Source organism: Struthio camelus, chromosome 15, assembly GCF_040807025.1.
Source record: "Struthio camelus isolate bStrCam1 chromosome 15, bStrCam1.hap1, whole genome shotgun sequence".
NCBI lineage: Eukaryota > Metazoa > Chordata > Aves > Struthioniformes > Struthionidae > Struthio > Struthio camelus.
The window spans coordinates 20,768,860-20,788,494 of record NC_090956.1 but is presented as its reverse complement, the minus strand read 5'-3'; the positions used below and the strand labels follow the sequence as shown (position 1 = coordinate 20,788,494).

General features: G+C 47.4%; 1 protein-coding gene across 11 annotated transcripts in view; it reads left to right on the top strand.

The window, feature by feature from the left end:
- LOC104142271 (ankyrin repeat and fibronectin type-III domain-containing protein 1) overlaps positions 1 to 19,635 on the top strand; it is a 348,255-nt gene that overhangs the window by 110,036 nt on the left and 218,584 nt on the right. For all 11 annotated transcript variants that reach the window (XM_068908667.1, XM_068908666.1, XM_068908668.1 and 8 more), the window contains one exon: positions 1,442 to 1,671. In XM_068908667.1, coding sequence (XP_068764768.1) covers positions 1,442 to 1,671 — 230 coding nt within the window. The remainder of the gene's footprint in view (positions 1 to 1,441; positions 1,672 to 19,635) is intronic.

Here is a 19,635-nt window from a genome sequence, read left to right as displayed (position 1 = left end):
TAATTTTTTGGCTTGGATGGAGGGGGTGGACAAGGGTGCTGGGAAGCAGAGAAAGCTCACTGTTTGCCAGATGTAAAGACAAAATTGGCAACAAAAAGCATGTGGTATCCAAGCTGCTTGGAAAATAGCAGAGTAGTGATATTATGGAGACACTTACTGTCATGTTTTGTTATTTTCCCTTTTGTTGCAAAGAAATATGGTCAATCTTATTTCAAAACTGCCAGCTCTTGTGTGTTATTGATGATCCTCTCCAATAGCTGCTTTCTCCCACTGTATCCCTGAACCGAGTTCCCAGGAGGCAGAGCTCAGTGTCAACAAATTTTTGTCTCCGGGTGCTCTGGGTTTGCAATAGCATGCCAGATTGTACTGTTGACACTAGGCCATGCAGAACTTGAGGAGTCCAGAGATCTGGTTTCTGTTCTCAGTTTTGCTGTTGATTTGCTCTTGGCCAGAACATAAAGGGAAAGCGTTTTTTGGAGGAGGAGATGACAGTAAATCCTTTTGTGATATATCCCGTTTGCAATGCCTCAGTTTCCCTATTCATGGAGTGAGATTTATTGTAGTTACCACTTAGCAAGCATGTGAATACCTGCAGGAGGGAAATTTGTTACAAGCATGTAGTGTTAACAGCAAGAACCGTACGCAGTTCTGATTGCAGATATTTTTTCCTTGTTATCAAAATTTTTTTTAACAGCAGCAAATAACGTGGAATATATTATTGAATTTGGGATAGTGAAAAATAAGTGAAGTTTTTGATTTCTTTATCAGGGATCCCTTTAATAGGATAACCCTATTAGAATTAAATAATTTGGAAGTTATTAAGCATTAAGATTTTGGTCTTCTGTTTATTAAAAATAACAGTATTTATACTTCAGTAGAGCCTGGAGGCCCTGACTCTGATTAAGTCTTCGTTGAGCTAAGCTGCAGAACGCCAGTTCCTGCCACAAAGGCTTTGGTGCTTTCAGCTGCAATCCCTCAAGGGACTTTGCCCTGTGAATAGCCTCCTAGAGTTGGTGGGATTTAGCTCAGTCTGTAGAGCTCACTGAGCCTTAACGGGTTAAGCTGTAGGTAAATGGATAAAAACAGCAGAAAGGGGGGGTTGCAACTTGGAGCAGGCAAAAGCTTGGTAGATATGGCCAAGATGTGGAGGCTTATGGCAGAGATGTGTCTTCTAAATCCCTTCTGAATGAACTTTACAGCCATCCACCCTCTTATTTCCCTGCAGATATAGGTGCCTTGCAAAAGGGGCCAGTACTAGCAGGGATGAAGGTGGGTACATTTGTTGGGTACACGTACCTGCCCCCCCCTTGCATCCGAGGCATGTCTGCAGGCTGAAGGTGGGAGTAACCTAGGCGAACCCTGGGAGCAGCTGCCACCAGTAGAAGGAGGCAGCCTCATGCTGCTGCTCTAACGGCAGTGGTTTCTTCCTCTTCCCCCCAAGGAGAGGCCTGGCGTCTGGAGGATGACTGCATGGAGCCCCCTGGGAACCCCAGTCTCCAGCTGCGGCTCCGCACGGCTGTGGATGAGGCCCCTTTCAGCTACTTCCGCACGCGCTCTTTCTACATGAGGAAAAGCCTGTCGGTAGACAACCATCTGGGATCCCTCAGCTACTCTATTCACCCGGCAGAGACGAAGGCCGAGCGTGTCAAAACCAAACTCCGAAGGCAGTTTGTGAGTACCTTCTGGGCATTGTTTCTGTACCTCCTTCAGCCATCCATCGCCTGCTTTAGTTCAACATGCTTGTATTTGCACGCACTCACATCTTCTCAAAAACGCTAACATGTTGAAGAGTTATTTTTATTTAAAGCATTACCAAAAAAAAAAAATAAAAAAGAGGTCTCTCCAGCCTGGTGAAACAGATGGCTGTGTCATCCTGAGTTTGCCCACATCGTGCCAGAAAACCTATTTGTCTTGTTTGGCAGATTTTACAACTCCTACCCATTCCCTTTTGTTAAAACGCTCCTGCAGGGCGTTTGCTGGCTCAGAGATGGCTCTTGCTTGATCAGGTAATGCATGGTGTGAATATATTTTCTTTGTACCTCTGGAGACTGCAGTTCATAATATGAAATGAGGTCAAGAGTAGAAATGAGTTTGCACTCTTGTCCTCTGCCTTATCCACGCTAGCAATTTGGCCTTTTCAAGGGTCTACCTGAAACGAACAGACGTACTGAGGTGCCAAGACTGGAATAACCGTCTTTGCAGTAAGCCAGGATTGGAACACTGAAGTAGTTTGGGCTTTTCTGGTTCTTTGGAACAGACCTGGTAGCAAGGCTGTAGGATTAACCTGCCAGGGAAAGGAGGGGCTGCTGAGGAGAGCGGGGCTCCGCGGCAGGTTAGAGAAAGCTGTCTGTTCAAAGTTTAATGGGCTTTGTGGCTTTTCTTTCCGAGGAACACCTGATACAGGTGATTCATATGGCCGCCTCCCCTTCTCCCTGCCTCATTACTGGCCACAGGGTTGTAATGAGGGGCTCGGGTGTCCCTGTTTTGAAAAGCACTTGACTTTGGTTGGAAATGGGTGGGGGCATTGATACAATGGGAGCTGAGTGGGGCGGGGGAAGGTGCACCCGTGCAACCTAAGGCTGAGTGCCACAGAGAGCAGCTAACTGCGGCCAGCGGCACTTACCCTTCAGTAGGTTTTGGGCAGGCATGTCTTTTGTGTTGGTGCTTGTTTGTCCACAATAACAGTGGATATCTGTGGTGATGATTTTTTGGGAAGCTGGTTATGATCCCAGTGCTGTGAACTGTGCTCCATGAACTGTGCTCTGTGGGACTTGCTGCTTTAGACTTTGGAAGCAGGTGAAAGCTGTTACGATGGAGATGAGCAGAAACAGGATGGAGTATCTTTTGAGTGGCTAAAAGGAGCTGGACGTATTTAAAATGAAGCAGTCCTGCTGTGCGGTAAGGAATGGAAACCTGCTTTATCTGTCTTTCAGTCTAGATTGGCAGTTCCCCCAATTGTGCGTAGGAGTGTGGGAGGGAAAGGAGATTGCTCAGAGGTGGATATTGGGAACCGTTCCTCTTTTGGAAATGTCTTTCAGTATCTCTGGTGGGATCTGTTACACACAGCCTCCCTACTGTGTTGATGATGCGAACAAAAAGCATGAAAGCAATTGAACTCTGGGCTCAACCCCAGAGCTGGGGTGTTAAACCAATTTTCCTAATGGTCTTAAGGTGAGAGACCAATCTGCACCCTGCTTGTTCTGTGCCCTGGGGCTGTGCCCCTGGGCTTACACACGTGGGTAGGTCAGGGGGGTAGCGCTGCAGAACTCTTGGCTAGGAAAACATTGAATTGCCTCATAGCAGTGTGGCTTCTGTGTTTCTGATGAGATGTGACAGTCACCAGGGCTTGGGACCATCTGTTTCTTCTCACTGAGAGTGGTGTAAAGGCTGTAAGGAAGCAGTTGGTGGCTGGTGCCAGCAGCAGATCGTGAGGTCAGGTAAGCCTTTGTGATCTGTCATTTCTTCTGGGCCTTCACTCTTCTCGTGATACCTTCTGGAACTTGCTGTTTAATTAAGCCTCTTCCCCTCTTCCTCAAGAGGACCCCAAATCGCTTGGTCATGGCTTTGTTTCCATTTGTATAAGGAACTGCTTGGGAGAACATCTTCATGCTTAGGTGCCTGAAGGAGAGGTGGACTCCTTTTCCCATCCCTAGCGATGCCAGCCCACTGCCTGCCTGGTCAGCTCCAGTCCTGCCACTCTCCATGCTGTCTGGGGCTTGGTTCATTTTGGTCTTTGACTTCACTAGAATTTTTGCCAGTCGTTTCAGAGACTGGGCACAGATCTTTAGCGCTCCAGCATACAATCACAGAGCTGAATAATGTTGTCCATCAAGGAATGGGACTGGATTTTTGTAGGATGTTTTTCTTGTTTCATTTCTGGTTTGTTTTAATAGCTAAAAATGTTATTACTGTAGGCTGGGATGAAACTGCTTAGCCATGGGTTGTGATCTTGTCAGACGTATTGAGATAAGCAGACTCATCCAACCTGGAAAGGACTTGAACAGTGACCTTTGAGGGAAATCTAGAGGCAGTAAGTTTGCGGGAAGCTGAGCCGGCAGCTCATTAGCTGAAATTTGGGCTGATATGAGACCACTATTCCCCATTTTTCAAATTCAAAGTAAAGGTCACAACAACTTGGGGAAGTTGGACTTTGTGGCGCTTATTTTCAGGAATAGGCAAGCTAATACCAGACTCCAAGTCCTCCTGAGGGTAATAATTACTCTTAATCTATGTGCTGTTTGTTTTGCAGTTTCATCTGCGTTCATGTTCTGTTCTGGCCTGTTGTGTGATGCCTGATCTGCCCCAGGCTTGGCTCTCTGATCATGGCTGGTGGAGAAATTCATCCTCAGTGAGAGCTGTTCTCCCCACGCAGAGCAGAACATGTACAAGAGAAGAGAATATGATTTGCCTTTTCTACAGTGGCCTATCTGGGACCTTTTAGGGAAGTCCATATTTAAAGATTGATTCATTTTTCTCGGCTGTTTCACTTAGCCAGCTCGTAACATTAAATTTCTAGCTTTGCTCTTTTGGTGCTGACAGTCTGAGATGCCTTTGCCTTGTGATGCAGCTGCTCATATTTCTATTTCAGGAAGTGCTGAGAGTTAGGGGAGAGGATCCTGATTCAGGGTATTTGAGGGATTGTTGGGACCATAATGTGGCAGGATGGAGATTGAGGCAGAGCTATTGCAGGAATGCATCCTGTGCCATGCAGCTATCTTGCATCCCTTTTGATGCAAAGGATTTGGCCTGGCTTGTTTGATTGCAAGATGTTATAGCATCCTTGACGAACCTGTAGTCTGCTAATTTCTTGGCAATTGCAACCGTTTGGCCTGAGTTCCTGCTTAATGAAGGCTTCATGTCTGTCTTGGGTATCAGAGCTTCTTCACATGATATAAAATGGCAATTTATTGTAGTCCATGTAAAAACGTTTGAGGATTAACATCCCTGTGTCCCTGGGGGTGCAGGGTGCTGGCATGCTGTGTTACCAAGTAATCTTTTCACTTCTCTGTCAATATGAAAGGAGCACCTGCAAATCCTAATCAAAGAGACCTCTTTCCCCAAGAGGTGTCATTGTTCTTCTGTGTCCACAGGAGGTGAGCACAGATGCCTTCTTCAGACAGCTAGGGTGAAGGCTCAGTTGAAGGATGGATTTCACCTAGCCACATAGCTCATGGCATGTGTGTGCAGTCCCACTGCTGGCAAATGACGGATCTGCTCATAGAGATTATTTGAATTTGCATAATTTGAATTTTAAATGAATTCCAATTTTTGTGATTGTCAGAACGAGTTTTCTTTCTAATAAGCCTTTCCGTTTAACTCCTTTCAGGCTTGTAATGTTGACGAAGTTTCTGCCTTTGAGAAAGAGAGGAGTATTTGATTGCTTTTGACAGCTATCTTTCATGCTTGCACAGATTCCCTCCTTTTCTAGGGGTATGAATCAATTTAAGAAAGAATTAAAAAAAGAGTTCCATTCAGATGGGGGAGTTGTGAGCCCTGCCTTGCCCAGAGCATATCAAATCCATCTGTCCTGTGATGGAGGAGGACCGCTATGGCCAGGACTGGAGCTACGCTCTGAGACGTTGTGTGCTTTGCGTCAATTTATCTGCTGATGGATGAGGGATTGTTTTTCATTTTCTGCCCAGCTAGTTCTGCTTTCCCCCCAGATATATGGCAGGCAAGGAGGAGGGATGAGACCTTCATCAGGTCTCTACTGAGAGTGGGAGGAGAACAGAACCGAGCCCGCTTTTGAGTTACAGGCCAAGGTGAAACTCCTTTTTGTCTTCACAGAAGCCCTGAGTATTAAACTTGGGATTAAGTGTCTTAAACTCGGTGTTAACCTTATGGAGTATTAAGGGAGATAGCCCAAGTTTGTGTTGCCATGCATGATGACTGACTGGAGCAATTGATGCAGATTAAAGCAGGACTCATAAATTCAGTGCACTTTTTTTTTTCTTTTTTTTCTCTTGCGATCTTAAAGTACTCTATGACTAGGGCAGTTATTTTGGCGTTGCCCACTGACATTTTGATGTTATAAGAAAAAATATTAAGTCAAGAACACAGATAGCTTTGCTCCCTAAGGAGAAGGAACAGGCAGTGCAAGGAATCCTGCCATGCTGACTGATATCTTGTTTGCTTGATTTGCAGCAAGTCTCTGTCCTGACACTGGCTGGTCCAGCTCTGCATTTCCTAAAGGCTTCCAAAACTGACTTGACACTTCTGCATGTTTCAAATAGGTGAGACTCAACGATGTGTTACTTACCTGGCTGTCTTCCTAGGCACTGCTTTTTTTTTTATTATTATTATGTCTTTTGTATGATATTTTTTCCAGGCAGTCATTCTCTTATGAAATGCCTCTGTACACTCCAGCTAATATTTAGAGCACCTCTTTGTCCTGAGAGCTCTACAGATGAGTTGAGCAAAGATAATCTTTCCCTTAAAAATCTGGCAATGTAGGAGAAAGTGGATAAACAGAATGGTAAGGCCTGGGGGTAGGAAGCAGTGAAGAGGGAAACTTGCTTTATGACAGAAACCTCATCAAATGTAGGACGCACTAAAGTTACTAGTAGTGACTGAGCTCTAGAAGGAAGCAGGTATCTCCTGCTCTGCACACATATCCATCCCGGTTTTCCCATTCCTGTGGACTAATGGTCAGTCTAGGAACCCCTTCCGTTACTGATGGACATTGCAATGATATTAGGTAGATGGTCTGCACTGAAGCATTCTCTCCCCAGAGCAGCAGAGATCCGCGTGATGTGACAATATCCTGGTTTGGATTGTAAGTGCCAGTCGAATTGGGCAGAACCCAGAGCAAACTGGCAGCCTGCTTATTGGGACCCATCTCTGCAGCATCTGCGTTGTCCTGACAGTTTGATGTTATCCCTGCTACAGTATGTCGATACTTAACAAGTCTGTAAGTTATAATATATCACTCTCCTGGTATGTATAAGGTGGGCTGATGCAGGCTCTGATATGATGCTCTATGATGAAAGCAAAGTCATACTGAACCGTGCTCTAATTCCACTGCCTCCAGTGAAACTACACCAGTAGTAAAACCTTCCCACTTGGATTATTTTATTTAGTTGTGTTTCTATACAGCTACAAAACTGTTCTCTTCATTATACCTGTTTCCAGAAGATGTTAGCAAACAGCCAGTTCATACTTGTTTGTGCCCCGTACTTGTGTGTAACATCTTTAGGAAAAAAAAAAGAAAAAAAAAGGCTGGAGTCATGCAACAGGCAGGTCAACTGTGTTAATGAAGAGACTGAGTAAAGTGGGTGTTGTGCTGGAACTACGCACATGTTGTCCTCAGTTTTGCAAAGCATAATTGTAACGTGTGCCTTGAGGTAAGCAAAGGTAGATGAAAGATGTAAGCTGTGTATCATCTAATTGTGCCAAACCATACCTTGGCAAATTGCTCACTTGCTGACTGTTGTTCATTGATGAGTATTTAAAAAAATATGAACCTAATAACGTGACACTGGAGCCAGATAGCAGCTTATTCACTTGCGTACCATAGGCAGCAGAACAATTCCTGCTAGCAGGCCCTGAGTGGGAGGGACTGTTTGTGAATCATTCAGCTTTGCAAATTAGTACAGGAGTGAACCAACACAATAATGCTAATAAACAAACAAGAACAGGGCCTGACAAAATGTACTCTGCTCATTTATTTGACTAGTGCAGTTTTAATTGGAACAGTAGTTTGTAGTGTCCTAGTAAACCTTTTGTAGCGTCTGTAGTAAAAGTTCTGAAGCCTGAGAAAGAGGAGAGCATGCTACAGGGTCTATTCTTAACGTTACCAGGCAAAGGGAAATCTCACATGTGCATACAGATTAGAGAGGGCCGCCTAATGGGAATCACTCAAAGCTGGGCTGGTAAAGAAAGAATTCATGGTGGTTTACATGGACAGTGCACTACATCTCACACTTCCAAAGCCAAAAAGGAAACAGTAGTTCTGTGACAAACAGTGTAAATCAAATAAGCTAGGTCAGATGTGCCTACAGAGGCTGCTTGGGCTTAAGGCCATAGAACGAGCGCTCTGTGAAGTGGCCCTGAGACGCTGTGCCAGCTCTGAAGAGCTGGCAGAAATGATCTTTTATGCTGTTTGCCATAGGGAAATGCTACTCTGCTTGGAGGGGGACAGAGAGGCTTGTCAGGTGGGGGAGGCGAGAGAGCCTCTCCAGGGAAGAGTCATGGTCCATGAAGGTTTTTTCTTTGCCAGCTAAAGATCCCTGGGAGACTTACCTGCAGTGTCCCTCAGTTTAGAGCTGCCCTTGCTGCATTTTGAGGGGAGCTGGGAGCTGTAGGGAGCTCCTCTTCAGCATCAGCCCTGCACCACTGTGGGGATGAAGTGACGCAGGGCCCTGGCACCGCTGCTAAGGCAGATCCCCTCCTGCTGCCCTCTCCACTGAGTCTTCGCCGAAGAGGGAAGAGGTTAGTAGGCTGCGTAGCATCCAAGAGGATGAGCAGGAGATTGACAGGGCATTCTCGGAGACTGTGCAGCTCCAGGAGTCCCCACCCCCCACTGCAGCGGAGTTGTCGGAGGGCTCTGTACCGTGTGTAAAGGTGCGTCATAACGCTGTTGAAGAGGGCTGGAAGCTGGTGACCTCTCGTAGAAGGAGAAAGGCTCTTGCTCCTCCTCAAGAGTTGCCTGTGAAGAACAAGTTTAGCACCCTTCAAGCTGAGGAGGAGCTGGGCATGGCTCCAAGGGAGGCAACTGGCCTGGCAGACCCTGTGCCGTGCAGGAACCCCCGGAAGAAGCGGCGAGTGATTGTTATGGGTGACTCCCTGCTGCAGGGGACAGAGGCACCTATCTGCCGACCTGACCTCTTGTCCAGAGAGGTTTGCTGCCTGCCGGGGGCTTGAATAAGAGATGTCATGGAAAGACTGCCAAGGCTTGTCCACACATCGGACTACTACCCTCTGCTGCTCTTCCACGTGGGCGCTAACGACACAAAAGGCAAACTGGAAACCATCAAACGGGACTTCAGAGCTCTGGGAATGGTGGTCAAGGGTCTGGGAGGCCAGGTCGTTTTCTCCTCAATCTTGCCTGTGAGGGGAAAGGACGGGAGGAGGAGTAGACGAGTTTTCCAAGTTAGCAGCTGGCTGCGCTGCTGGTGTTGGCAACAGGGCTTTGGTTTCTATGACCATGGGACCCTGTTTGAAGATCAACAGCTGATAGGGAGTGATGGGATCCACGTTACCAAGTGGGGCACGCGCATCTTTGCCAACAGGTTGGCCAGCCTGGTAAGGAGGGCTTTAAACTAGGCAAGATGGGGGAAGGGGAGTGGTATAGTGGCAGGGGAGTCAGTAAAACACTGCTCAAGTCAGGATGCCTCCAGCAGGTGCATGCAGCCAGGGGAGACAGCATGCAACATGGCTATGGAGGATCCTCTTGCACCTCTCCTGGGAAGCTTGCATGCTTGACTGGCTCTCTGAAATGCCTGTACACCAATGCACGCAGCATGGGGAATAAACAGGAAGAGTTAGAGATCTGTGTGCAGTCGCAGGGCCATGATCTCATTGCAGTGACAGAGACATGGTGGGGTAGTTCACATGACTGGGATGCTGTCATGGATGGCTATGTGCTTGGTGGATGAAGAGCAAGTTGAGAGCCTATGGGTAAGGATCAAAGGGCAGGCTAACATGGGTGACACTGTTGTGGGGGTTTACTACAGGCCACCTGACCGGGAGGAAGTCATCGATGAGGCCTTCTACAGACAGCTGGAAGTAGCCTCACGATCACAGGCCCTGGTTCTCATGGGGGGGCTTCAACCACCCTGACACCTGTTGGGAAGACAGCACAGCTAGGCACAAAGAGTCAAAGAGGTTCCTGCAGAGGATTGATGATAATTTCTTGACCCAGGTGGTGGAGACGCCAACGAGGAGAGGTGCAATGCTAGACCTTGTACTAACCAACAGAGAGGGTCTAGTGGGAGATGTGAAGGTTGGGGGCAGCCTTGGCTGCAGTGACCGTGAGATGGTGGAGTTCAGGATCCTACGAGGAGGGAGCAGGGCAATGAGTAGGATTGCAACGCTGGACTTGAGGAGAGCTAACTTTGGCCTCTTGAGGGACCTACTTAGGGGAATCTCATGGGGTAGGGTCCTAGAAGGAAGAGGGGTCCAAGAAAGCTGGTTAATAGTCAAGCGTCACTTCCTCCAGGCTCAAGAGCAGTGCATTCCTCTGAGGAAGAAGTCCAGCAAAGCGGGCAGGAGACCTGCATGGAGGAGCAAGGAACTCCTGGCCAAACTCCAACAGAAGAAGGAAGTACACAGAGGGTGGAAAAGGGGACAGGCCACTTGGGAGGAATACAGGGACATTGTCAGAGTGTGCAGGGATGCGACAAGGAAGGCTAAGGCCCAGTTGGAATGAAATCTGGCAAGGGATGTCAAGGACAACAAGAAGGGCTTCTTCAAATACATCAATAGCAAAAGGAAGACTAGGGAAAATGTGGGCCTGCTGCTGAATGGGGTGGGTGCCCTGGTGACAAAGGATACAGAGAAGGCAGAGTTGCTGAATGCCTTCTTTGCTTCAGTCTTCACTGCTAAGGCCAACCCTCAGGAATTCCAGACCCTGGGGACAAGACAGAAAGTCTGGAGAAAGGCAGGCTCTCCCTTGGTGGAGGAGGATCAGGTTAGAGATCATCTTTTGTCCAAACTTGACATCCACAAGTCCATGGGCCCTCATAGGAAATACCCACAAGTGCTGAGGGAGCTGGCCGATGTTATCGCTAGGCCACTCTCCATCATCTTGGAAAGGTCCTGGAGATCAGGAGAGGTGCCTGAGGACTGGAAGAAGGCCAATGTCACCCCAGTCTTCAAAAAGGGCAAGAAGGAGGACCCCGGGAACTACAGGCCTGTCAGCCTCCCCTCCATCCCCAGAAAGCTGATGGAGCAGCTCTTCCTGGAGGTCCTCTCTAAGCATGTGGAGGACAAGAAGGTGATCGGGAGTAGTCAGCATGGATTCACCAAAGGGAAATCATGCTTGACCAATCTGATGGCTTTCTAGGATGGAATGACTGGCTGGGTAGATGAGGGGAGAGCAGTGGATGTCGTCTCCCTGGACTTCAGCCAGGCTTTGGGCACTGTCTTCTATCACATCCTTGTAGGTAAATTCAGGAAGTGTGGGTTGGATGAGTAGACGGTGAGGTGGCTTAAGAACTGGCTGGATGGCCGAGCTCAGAGGGTTGTGGTGAATGGCGCAGAGTCAAGCTGCAGGCCTGTAGCTAGCGGTGGGTGTCCCCCAGGGGTCAGTCCTGGGTCCAGTCTTGTTCAATGCATTCATCAGTGACCTGGAGGAAGGCACAGAGTGCACCCTCAGCAAGTCTGCTGATAAATACTAAACTGGGGGGAGTGGCTGTCACACCAGAAGACTGTGCTGCCATTGCGAGGGACCTGGACAGGCTGGAGAGCTGGGCGGAGAGGAACCTCATGAAATTCTACAGAGGCAAGTGCAAGGTCCTGCACCTAGGGGGAAATAATCCCATGCAGCAGTACAGGCTGGGGGTTGACCTGCTGGAAAGCAGCTCTGCCGAGAAGGACCTGGGAGTGCTGGTGGACAACAAGTTGAGCATGAGGCAGCAGTGTGCCCTTGTGGCCAAGAAGGCCAATGGTCTCCTGGGCTGCATTAGGAGGAGTGTTGCCAGCAGGTGGAGGGAGGTGATCCTGCCCCTCTCCTCAGCCCTGGGGAGGCCTCCCCTGGAGTACTGTGTCCAGTTCTGGGCTCCCCAGTCCAAGAGAGACATGGCACTCCTGGAGAGAGTCTGGTTGGAGGGCTACAAAGAGGATGAGGGGACTGGAGCATCTCTCCTCTGAGGAAAGGCTGCGAGAAGAGAAGACTGAGAGGCGATCTGATCAATGTGTATAAGTATCTGAAGGGGGGGGGGTGTCAAGAGGATGGGGCCAGCCTCTTCTCCGTGGTGCCCAGCAACAGGACAAGAGGCAATGGGCACAAACTGAACCACAGGAAGTTCCATCTGAACCTTAGGAGAAACTTCTTGACTGTGAGGGTGACGGAGCACCGGAACAGGTTGCCCAGAGAGGTGGTAGAGTCTCCTTCCCTGGAGATATTCAAAACCCCTCTGGAATTGATCCTGGGCAATCTGCTCTAGAGGACCCTGCTTGAGCAGGGAGGTTGGACTAGATGATCTCCAGAGGTCCCTTCCACCCTAAACGATTCTGTGAAGATACGCGGCTCAGCGTAGAGCGGCTCCCTGAATGCTGCAGGCTAAAACAAGGGATTTCTTGGCGTCTATTTCCCATTTTGGGGGCTTTAATTGTCTCAGCCACGAAGTGTAGGTAAAAGAGCTATATCTCTGAGCAGCAGTGGTAATTTTTCTCTGAAAACTAAATTAGGTTGTAGGGTTATGCCTATCCTGTTTAGTACTTCTCTCCCCAAATGAGAGATACCTCCATTCCAGGCTGTTCACACTCTGCCATGTCTCTGCCACAGGAGAAAATTCCCTAAAGTAATATAGGAATTTTTTAGGTGCCTTGGGCATTTGATATCAAATTTTGATACTCTGATGCTTATGAATTTGAATGCCTCTGAGAGCTTGCTTGCAACAGATGTGAGATGGGGAAATAATCTTTTTCCCCCTCTCTCTTCTGTAGCACTCACTCAGTGTCTGCATTAGAAACCTCCCGGCACACGCTGGCTTTGGCAGGCCCGTTCCTGTCTGGCTTGTGTGTGGGGCATGGGCTGCTTCAGGCCTGGAGTTTCTGAGCAGAAGCATTCTCCTTTGTGTAATAACATTTTTAGCTTGCTTTCCTGATGAATGGAGGTTTATTCTGCATAGTCCCTCCCACCTCCACCCTTTCCCAGGGCTTTTTGTGTATATTGTACAGTTTCATCCAAATCTGGGAAAGGGTTAGATGTCTCAAAGGTATTGCTACAGTGTTCCAGGAAAATGGCTGTATAGAGGAGAGACAGACAAATGCAGCCTAACTCAATGTTCACTCCAAACCTCCTTCCTTCACACTGTATTTAACACATGAAAGGACAGGTTTTGGCACATCAGGATGTTGTGCTGTATTTTAAACGTCTCTGAAGTACAGAAAAATAAAGCACTTTCCCCTGTGTCATTTGCATCTGCTCTTGGATACTATGGCAATAGGCAACAGAGGTACCTTGCTAGGTTGAAGAGCTTTTGATCTATTGCTCATGCAAATGTGATTCTAACATTTGGGAAGGAGAGTATTGCTTAATTTTATCAGCCAACATGCTCAGCTGGTTATCTGTTCATAGGAGGAATCTGGAGGTAGTTTTCAGAAAGATATTTTTTCTATTTTAAAAGTTCAAAATGAAGGCCATTAGAACTCATATTTTTACTGGAGCCACATCTGTGTGGATTATGAATATCAGACTAAAGCTTCTGAGTCTTGAACCATGTTCAGCTGGTACTTTACACTTAACTTCCACATTTTTCTTTTGTTGTTGCACTCAGCGGAGAATTTGTCTGTGAGAATAGGAAAAAGAAAATCAAATCTAAATATCAAACAAAGGTAGATCGCCAGGAATGCTGACAAACTATGGGGATTGAGCAGGGTCCTGATGCCCAGTACCACTGCTGGGTGTTGGGAAGGCCCCTGGAGCTGACATTTTTCTGTGTTGCACAGCCATTTTCTCATGGCTTGCAGGCTCATCACTATGATGACTACAAGTATGATGGGTTTGGCCTCCTGCTTTTAGAGAGTTGCTTTCCCGGTGCCTCTGTGAAGCTGTATGTAGCTCCAGCATCCATCTCTTGTCCTGGGATTTGTATGATTTCCCCTTGTTCCTTTCTGGGACTGTAAGTTCACAGCTGAATTTCCAAGTGCACTGCTGTTACCAGATGTTTAGTGTGGGTGCATATTCACAATGAGAGGCTGGGACCGAGCTGTGTCCTGTTTGTCTGCCCCTCAAAAAAGTAGCACAGTTCTGTGTGTGTGTGTTAAATTGTCTGCCTTCCTTTGCAACAGAGCTGAGCAGAGATTTACAGACTTTCAGGGTGGGAGAAAAGCTGGTGAATTGAGCACAGGTTGTGTGATGGCGCGTGACAGTGGGAAAGAAAGAAACCATGTTGTAGTGACAGGCAGAAGAGACAGACTGGCTGAGACAGAAGCCAGGAGAAAATTACCAAGGTGGCTGTTGCAGGCTCAGAAATGTCCATCCATCTCCAAATCAAACCATGAATGACAGCCCGTGTAATGTATGTAGGTGCGAATGGCAAAGATAAATACCAGGCACACTGGGACAATTTATATCTGCGTAGGAGAGCAAGGGGTTGTGCTGGTTGGCCTAATGCTTCGAACCACTGTGATATTTCACAGCAAGCTGAGAGTAGATGACAGGCAGAATTTATTTTCCTTTCAGAAAATACTAGCTCAGCCATAAATTTTTCTCCTGTTACAGAGGTTACATGAACAGGGCAAAGTCCAGGAGCTGCTTCTGTCGTGTTTAAGCTATAGAGGCATGTTTCTGGTGTTCTCAGCTGTGTTGGTTATGCCCATGCTGACCTATGGAGATGGCTGAAGAAGCCTGTGGCCATAGTCAGTGTGCGCTTGTGTCCAAAGCCAGCTCTGAAAGCCGTCATGTTAATGTGGAAAGTTTAAGGTGGTCCAACATGCTGACATTTTACAAGCTCTAAGAGCGATGTTGGCTATAGTGGAGAAGATCCTGTGTGAAAGCAGGGAGTAACCACACAATGCACTGTCGCACAGGAAGTTGAATTGCCTTGCAAAGGAGCGGTTCATCCAAAGTTTGAGAGCTTAATTGCTGTTTCATCTTTTATCACTTCGGATCAACACTGACGCATAGCAAAAAGTATAATTCCCAAATGCTTGCAAACACTAGCTGAGCCCTTCTTGGGAGTAAAAAGTAAGTAGGAGAAGTGAGGAGGGAGAGTATGTCTGTTACCTGAGCGTGTGTGATGTACTGATATGGCAGAACAGCGTGATTCTTCAGTCTTCCCCTTTGCAAATCCTCTCTGCCAAACCCTACAGCAGTCTTCCTCCACCCAAAGCAGAACCAGTTGTGTAACGTGTACAGCTAGGTAGCACACACTGGCCTTCACCAGCAAAACTGCTCTGGTCTTGGGGAGCAGCCCTCAGGCAACAAGGGAGTGTGTGTTCCCTCTCTCCTGAGAAATGAGAGTGGTGAATACTGATGTAGTGAAGAGACTTTTTTAGTTTTCTGAAGGGAAAGTACTTGGCAGTACTTTTAAACCTATTCATCGATTTATATTTATTGAATACCTAATAGGGGCAAAAATGCATTGGACTCGTAGATCATCTGTAGGGCTTGGCTTCTGTTTCTTGCAAGCAATCTGAGATCAGTTGATGGGCAGTCTTTCAGGGATTTGAGAGAATAGTCCCTGAAGATGCCTTAAATAAAATAAACAAGTGGTAGCCATAGGTCCCTGTGAATCTGAAAGATGTTTATTGCTGAGAGACAGATTTTACTCTGGTTTTGATTTGAATTCTACCATTTTGCAGGTTGGATATTAGTGCAAACTGTATGTCATTTTTCTAAGGCTGTTATAAGAGAGGATGCATATTGCATGTTGTTTTTGGTCTTAACTGGGGCCTGGCCAAATGACTGTATGGAAACTACTGGGAAATATCCTCTAGTTTCAAAATATAATAACCATATTTAAAAAACACTTCAATTTCCCTGGAAACCCACAGTATTTGCTCCCTCTGCTGGTTTTGCATTGCTAAGGAGCTGTCAGGATTCAGTTGTGTATAGTCCTACAAGGTGGTACCTGCGAATAAAACACAGACGCTGAGAAGATGAGCAAGTCAGACTTTGAACCATGTCAAAGGTGGTGGAGGGAACATCTGACAACCCGGTATGTGGCAAATAACTTAATTTCCAGCCTCTGATATGTTAGCATTTTGCTTCTGGGAAAGGAGCATCAAAATGCACAAACTGAAATGGCAAAAGTAGGGGCAGTGGGGAAGGAGGAAAGTTGAGGTCCTTTGCCAACTTCCAATTGTACTCCACTTCTCAGAGCTAAACTTTAAAAATGCACACTGTGTACTATGATATTTAAAGTTTATGTGAAAGAATAAAAAGCTTACCTTAAAATGCTTTAAAATAAGTGAAATATTGTTTCATAGGTTAGAATATTTCTTCTCTGAGGCAGAATTGGTGGCTCACAACATGAAATTTTAATCAATTTTCTGGTTAGTGCTGCCACCCAGGTCAGGCTCTCAGTGATGACAGGTAAGCAGGGGATGATTTTGGTTACAGCCATCAGGTGTCCAACCAGGCCTGCCTTCTGGCCCTCCCTGGCAAGAGCAGCAGAAGTAAACATGTGCTTTGGGCCATTCACATCCTATTGCATCCACTGGAACCAGAACTCAGGCACTAAACCATGCTAGCTGGAGAGCTGGAAGGAGTCGGCAGACTGGAACAGGCACTCAGGATGATAAGCACTCAAACTGCACCAGCTTGAATTGCCAAGGCTCAGACATTGTTGCTCACAGGTTCTTTGCTTTCAGCCCATTGATTTGTCTATTCCCCAGGAAAACTGCTGGAGAAGACTGAGCCTGGTAGGCAGAACAGAGCATTCAAAATTGTCACTGACATGTGAAAAAGCAAATATTTTTGGATGGCTCATTCTTCTGAGAGCTTGAATACTTGTGCTGACAGGGCTCAGGAGAGGTGGGCACAGTTTCTGGTTGGACAGGAATGTGTCTTTCCATGACATACCTGCTCCGCTTGCCTTTAGCTGACCTTACCTTCTCAACAGCTGTGTATAACAGTTATGCTGGCCGTGTCTGTTATCCCAGGTCCTTTTCCTCTGCTTCCAGCCAGAGTGCTCCCAGCAGCCAGAGGTGGTTCTTATTAGTCCCAAAGTGCACAATCTGGTTATTTTTGTCATCTTGATTTCTTTCTTCTCATTTCTTTGTTTGCAAGCAAGAATGATTGTGGTTTTAGGACCTCACATCCCAGCCTGGCCACTGCTCGGGTCAGGTTTAGATCACATCTGTTTTTTTCTCTGCTGTCCATAGAACCTCTTCATCTGCCTATGGACCTTTCTTTGTGGTTTCCTTAGTAGGCCTGCTCCTCTGCTCTTCCTCTTGGGCTCTCTTACTGCAGCTTCCCCCCGTATCAGGCAGCACATCTGGTTGCTGCAGTCTGTCCTTTTACAACTCTGAGCTCATGAGCTCCAGGTTTTTGGGTGTTCTTGGTCTGAGACAGGAAAGTGCCCCGTGTTCTTGAGCAGCTTTTTGAAAAATGCAAACCCCAGAATGCCTATCACTAGCTACTGGTGAGTGTCAACAGAGAAAGTACTCTGACAGTTTGTGGCTTAAATGCTTTAGAGTACTATCCCTGCGAGTAAATTCATGCATAGAGATGCTTGTGCCTGAATACGACCCTTCTGGATGCAACTGTGGCTTCATATAGACTCAAGGATCTGGCAAGGGGACTCAGGTACAGAACTGGGAGCAAACTACCGTAGTCGCTACCTATAGCGACTTTGTGTGCTGGATGCCTTGAGTTGGGTGCTGTGAAGCTTCCTACCCTTACCAGATCCACCTGCCTGGGGATGCACAGAATAAATAGGCAGTGTGCTGCAGAGCTAGCCTTTTCTGCTAGAAACTGTAAGGCACCAAGAAGTGTTCTGTGCTCAGGATGTGGGGAAGGTGTTGAGCTGTGGGGTTTGAGTGCAGTAGCAGTTGTGTGCTGCAAGAGGTCTCTCCAGCACTGTGCTTCTACACACCGGTACTTGAAGCTGAGCAGCAGCAACTTGGGCTGTATGGGCTTTTCTTCCCCCCATCTCTGGAGAAAGGGCTTTATTTTATCCATCCTTTCTGTCACCAGAGAGGTCTGGATTCTCCCCGGCATTCAAATCCTCATGCTTTCCTCCTCACAACTGAGAGCCTGGGGAAAACTGTCAGAGCTCCGGAGTATCGGGCAGTTGCCTTGTCTGACCAGAGCAAGGGAGGGCTGGGAGGGCAGTGCTCACATCTGGCCTTTAATGATAAAAGAACATTGTCTGGGCTCTGCAAGTCTATGCTGGGTCGTCTTTCTGCTCTTCCCTGAAGCTGTACCTGGAGTAGAGGCTTGGCCCCTTTGTGCCATCTGCTTTCCAAAATGAATGATTAAGGTGCCAGCACATCCCCTGATCTCATCTAGAGCGCACTCATCCCACTGCCTCCCCTGCAGCCAGCCTGCGCTCTGTGCAGCAAGCACTCAGGTTCCCAGCTTTTAATTTAACATTTGCTATCTGCTTACCTTTGTTGAACCTCGACTAGGGAGCAAGTGGCAGTGGGGGATTTTATTACAGAGCTGAAATTTTATCTAAATGGAGCTTTTTCTGGTGAAGACTGGCTTACCTGTTCCTCCTGCTTATGGAGCGTGCAGCTTCCATGGGAGCTTGGGAGCTGCAGAGCTCTTCTTCAGCCCTGGCCCTTCCCCTGTGCAGGCAGCTTTCCCCCTGCCAGCGTGGTATGGCAGGACAGCTATAACCCTGCTTCACAGGTGGCTGGCTCTTGCAACTGGCATGTATGGGGGACATGGCATTTCTAATTTATATTGCCATGCATGTCTCTTTTCCCCCAGTGTGCATATTCATCTGTGTGCCTACCACCCAGGCACATGTGACCACATCAACCAGCACAAGGCTTCTTAACGTGCAGACTGGAGCTGGTTCAGCTCCTTGGGCACAAGTGAGAGCGGAGGGCAGCGGGCCTGGTGGGGATGTGCCTCCAGCCTGCTACAAGGGGGAATGGGAAGAGGAGAGCTCTCTGCCGTCACCAGAGTACTAGGCAGGCTCTCTGTGGGCTCTCTTGCTTGCCAAGAGACCTGCGGTAATGTCTGAAACCTCCCAAGGAGCACAGGGAAGTGGAGGTTTGGAGAAAGAGCTGGCCATAATCTCGAAAGGGACGTCGGAGGTTTAAGATTAAGCAGAGCATTTCGGGTGGGAATGAGATGAAGTCTGGGGTCGGGTGTCACCTAGGTTTGACGGCAACAACAGCCTTACTGGTGTTTGGAAGGATGGAAAAAGAAACCTAAGAGCTGTTTTGGTATTTACTTTGGTTCTGTTTTTACTCCAAGAATAGAAACAAAGACGATGGATTTGCATCACCAGGAGCAACTTGAGGAGGGAAGAGGAAGTGGTGGGGCCTCAGTAGTGGCCAGGAATGTGTTGGCAAGAGGAGGGCCCTGATGACAGGGGAGTCAGTTTCACTGAGGGGTTAGCATTTTGTTCATCTCACTTCATCACCCTTGTATTTTACTTTGTTAATGGCTAGATTGAAGGCTTCAGAAAGAAAAGCCTATCTCTACAAGGGAGTCTTTCCAAAGGCAGAAATAGCTCAGGCTTCAACAGAGAGTAAGGTGTCTTTGGAGGCTACCCCAATTGTGTAGTCAGGTCTTGATCTCCTGGAAATAAAAGGAGATTTATCTCTTTCTGCACTGACCTGACATTGACTGTTTAAAGGTCTTTGCCTATCACTTGTGGAAAGCTGTTTTTTCCTCCTTGCTGCTTCAGTGACATCTCCAGCCAGAGCCTAATTGCAGCAGAAGACTAAGAATAGCTGCAAAGCAGTGGTGACGGAGTGGCTGTGTTACAGTGGTCCACAACTACAAGACATGCTGCCTTGTAGGAGGAGGGGTGGGGAAGAAAGCTGTGGGTTTAGGAATGG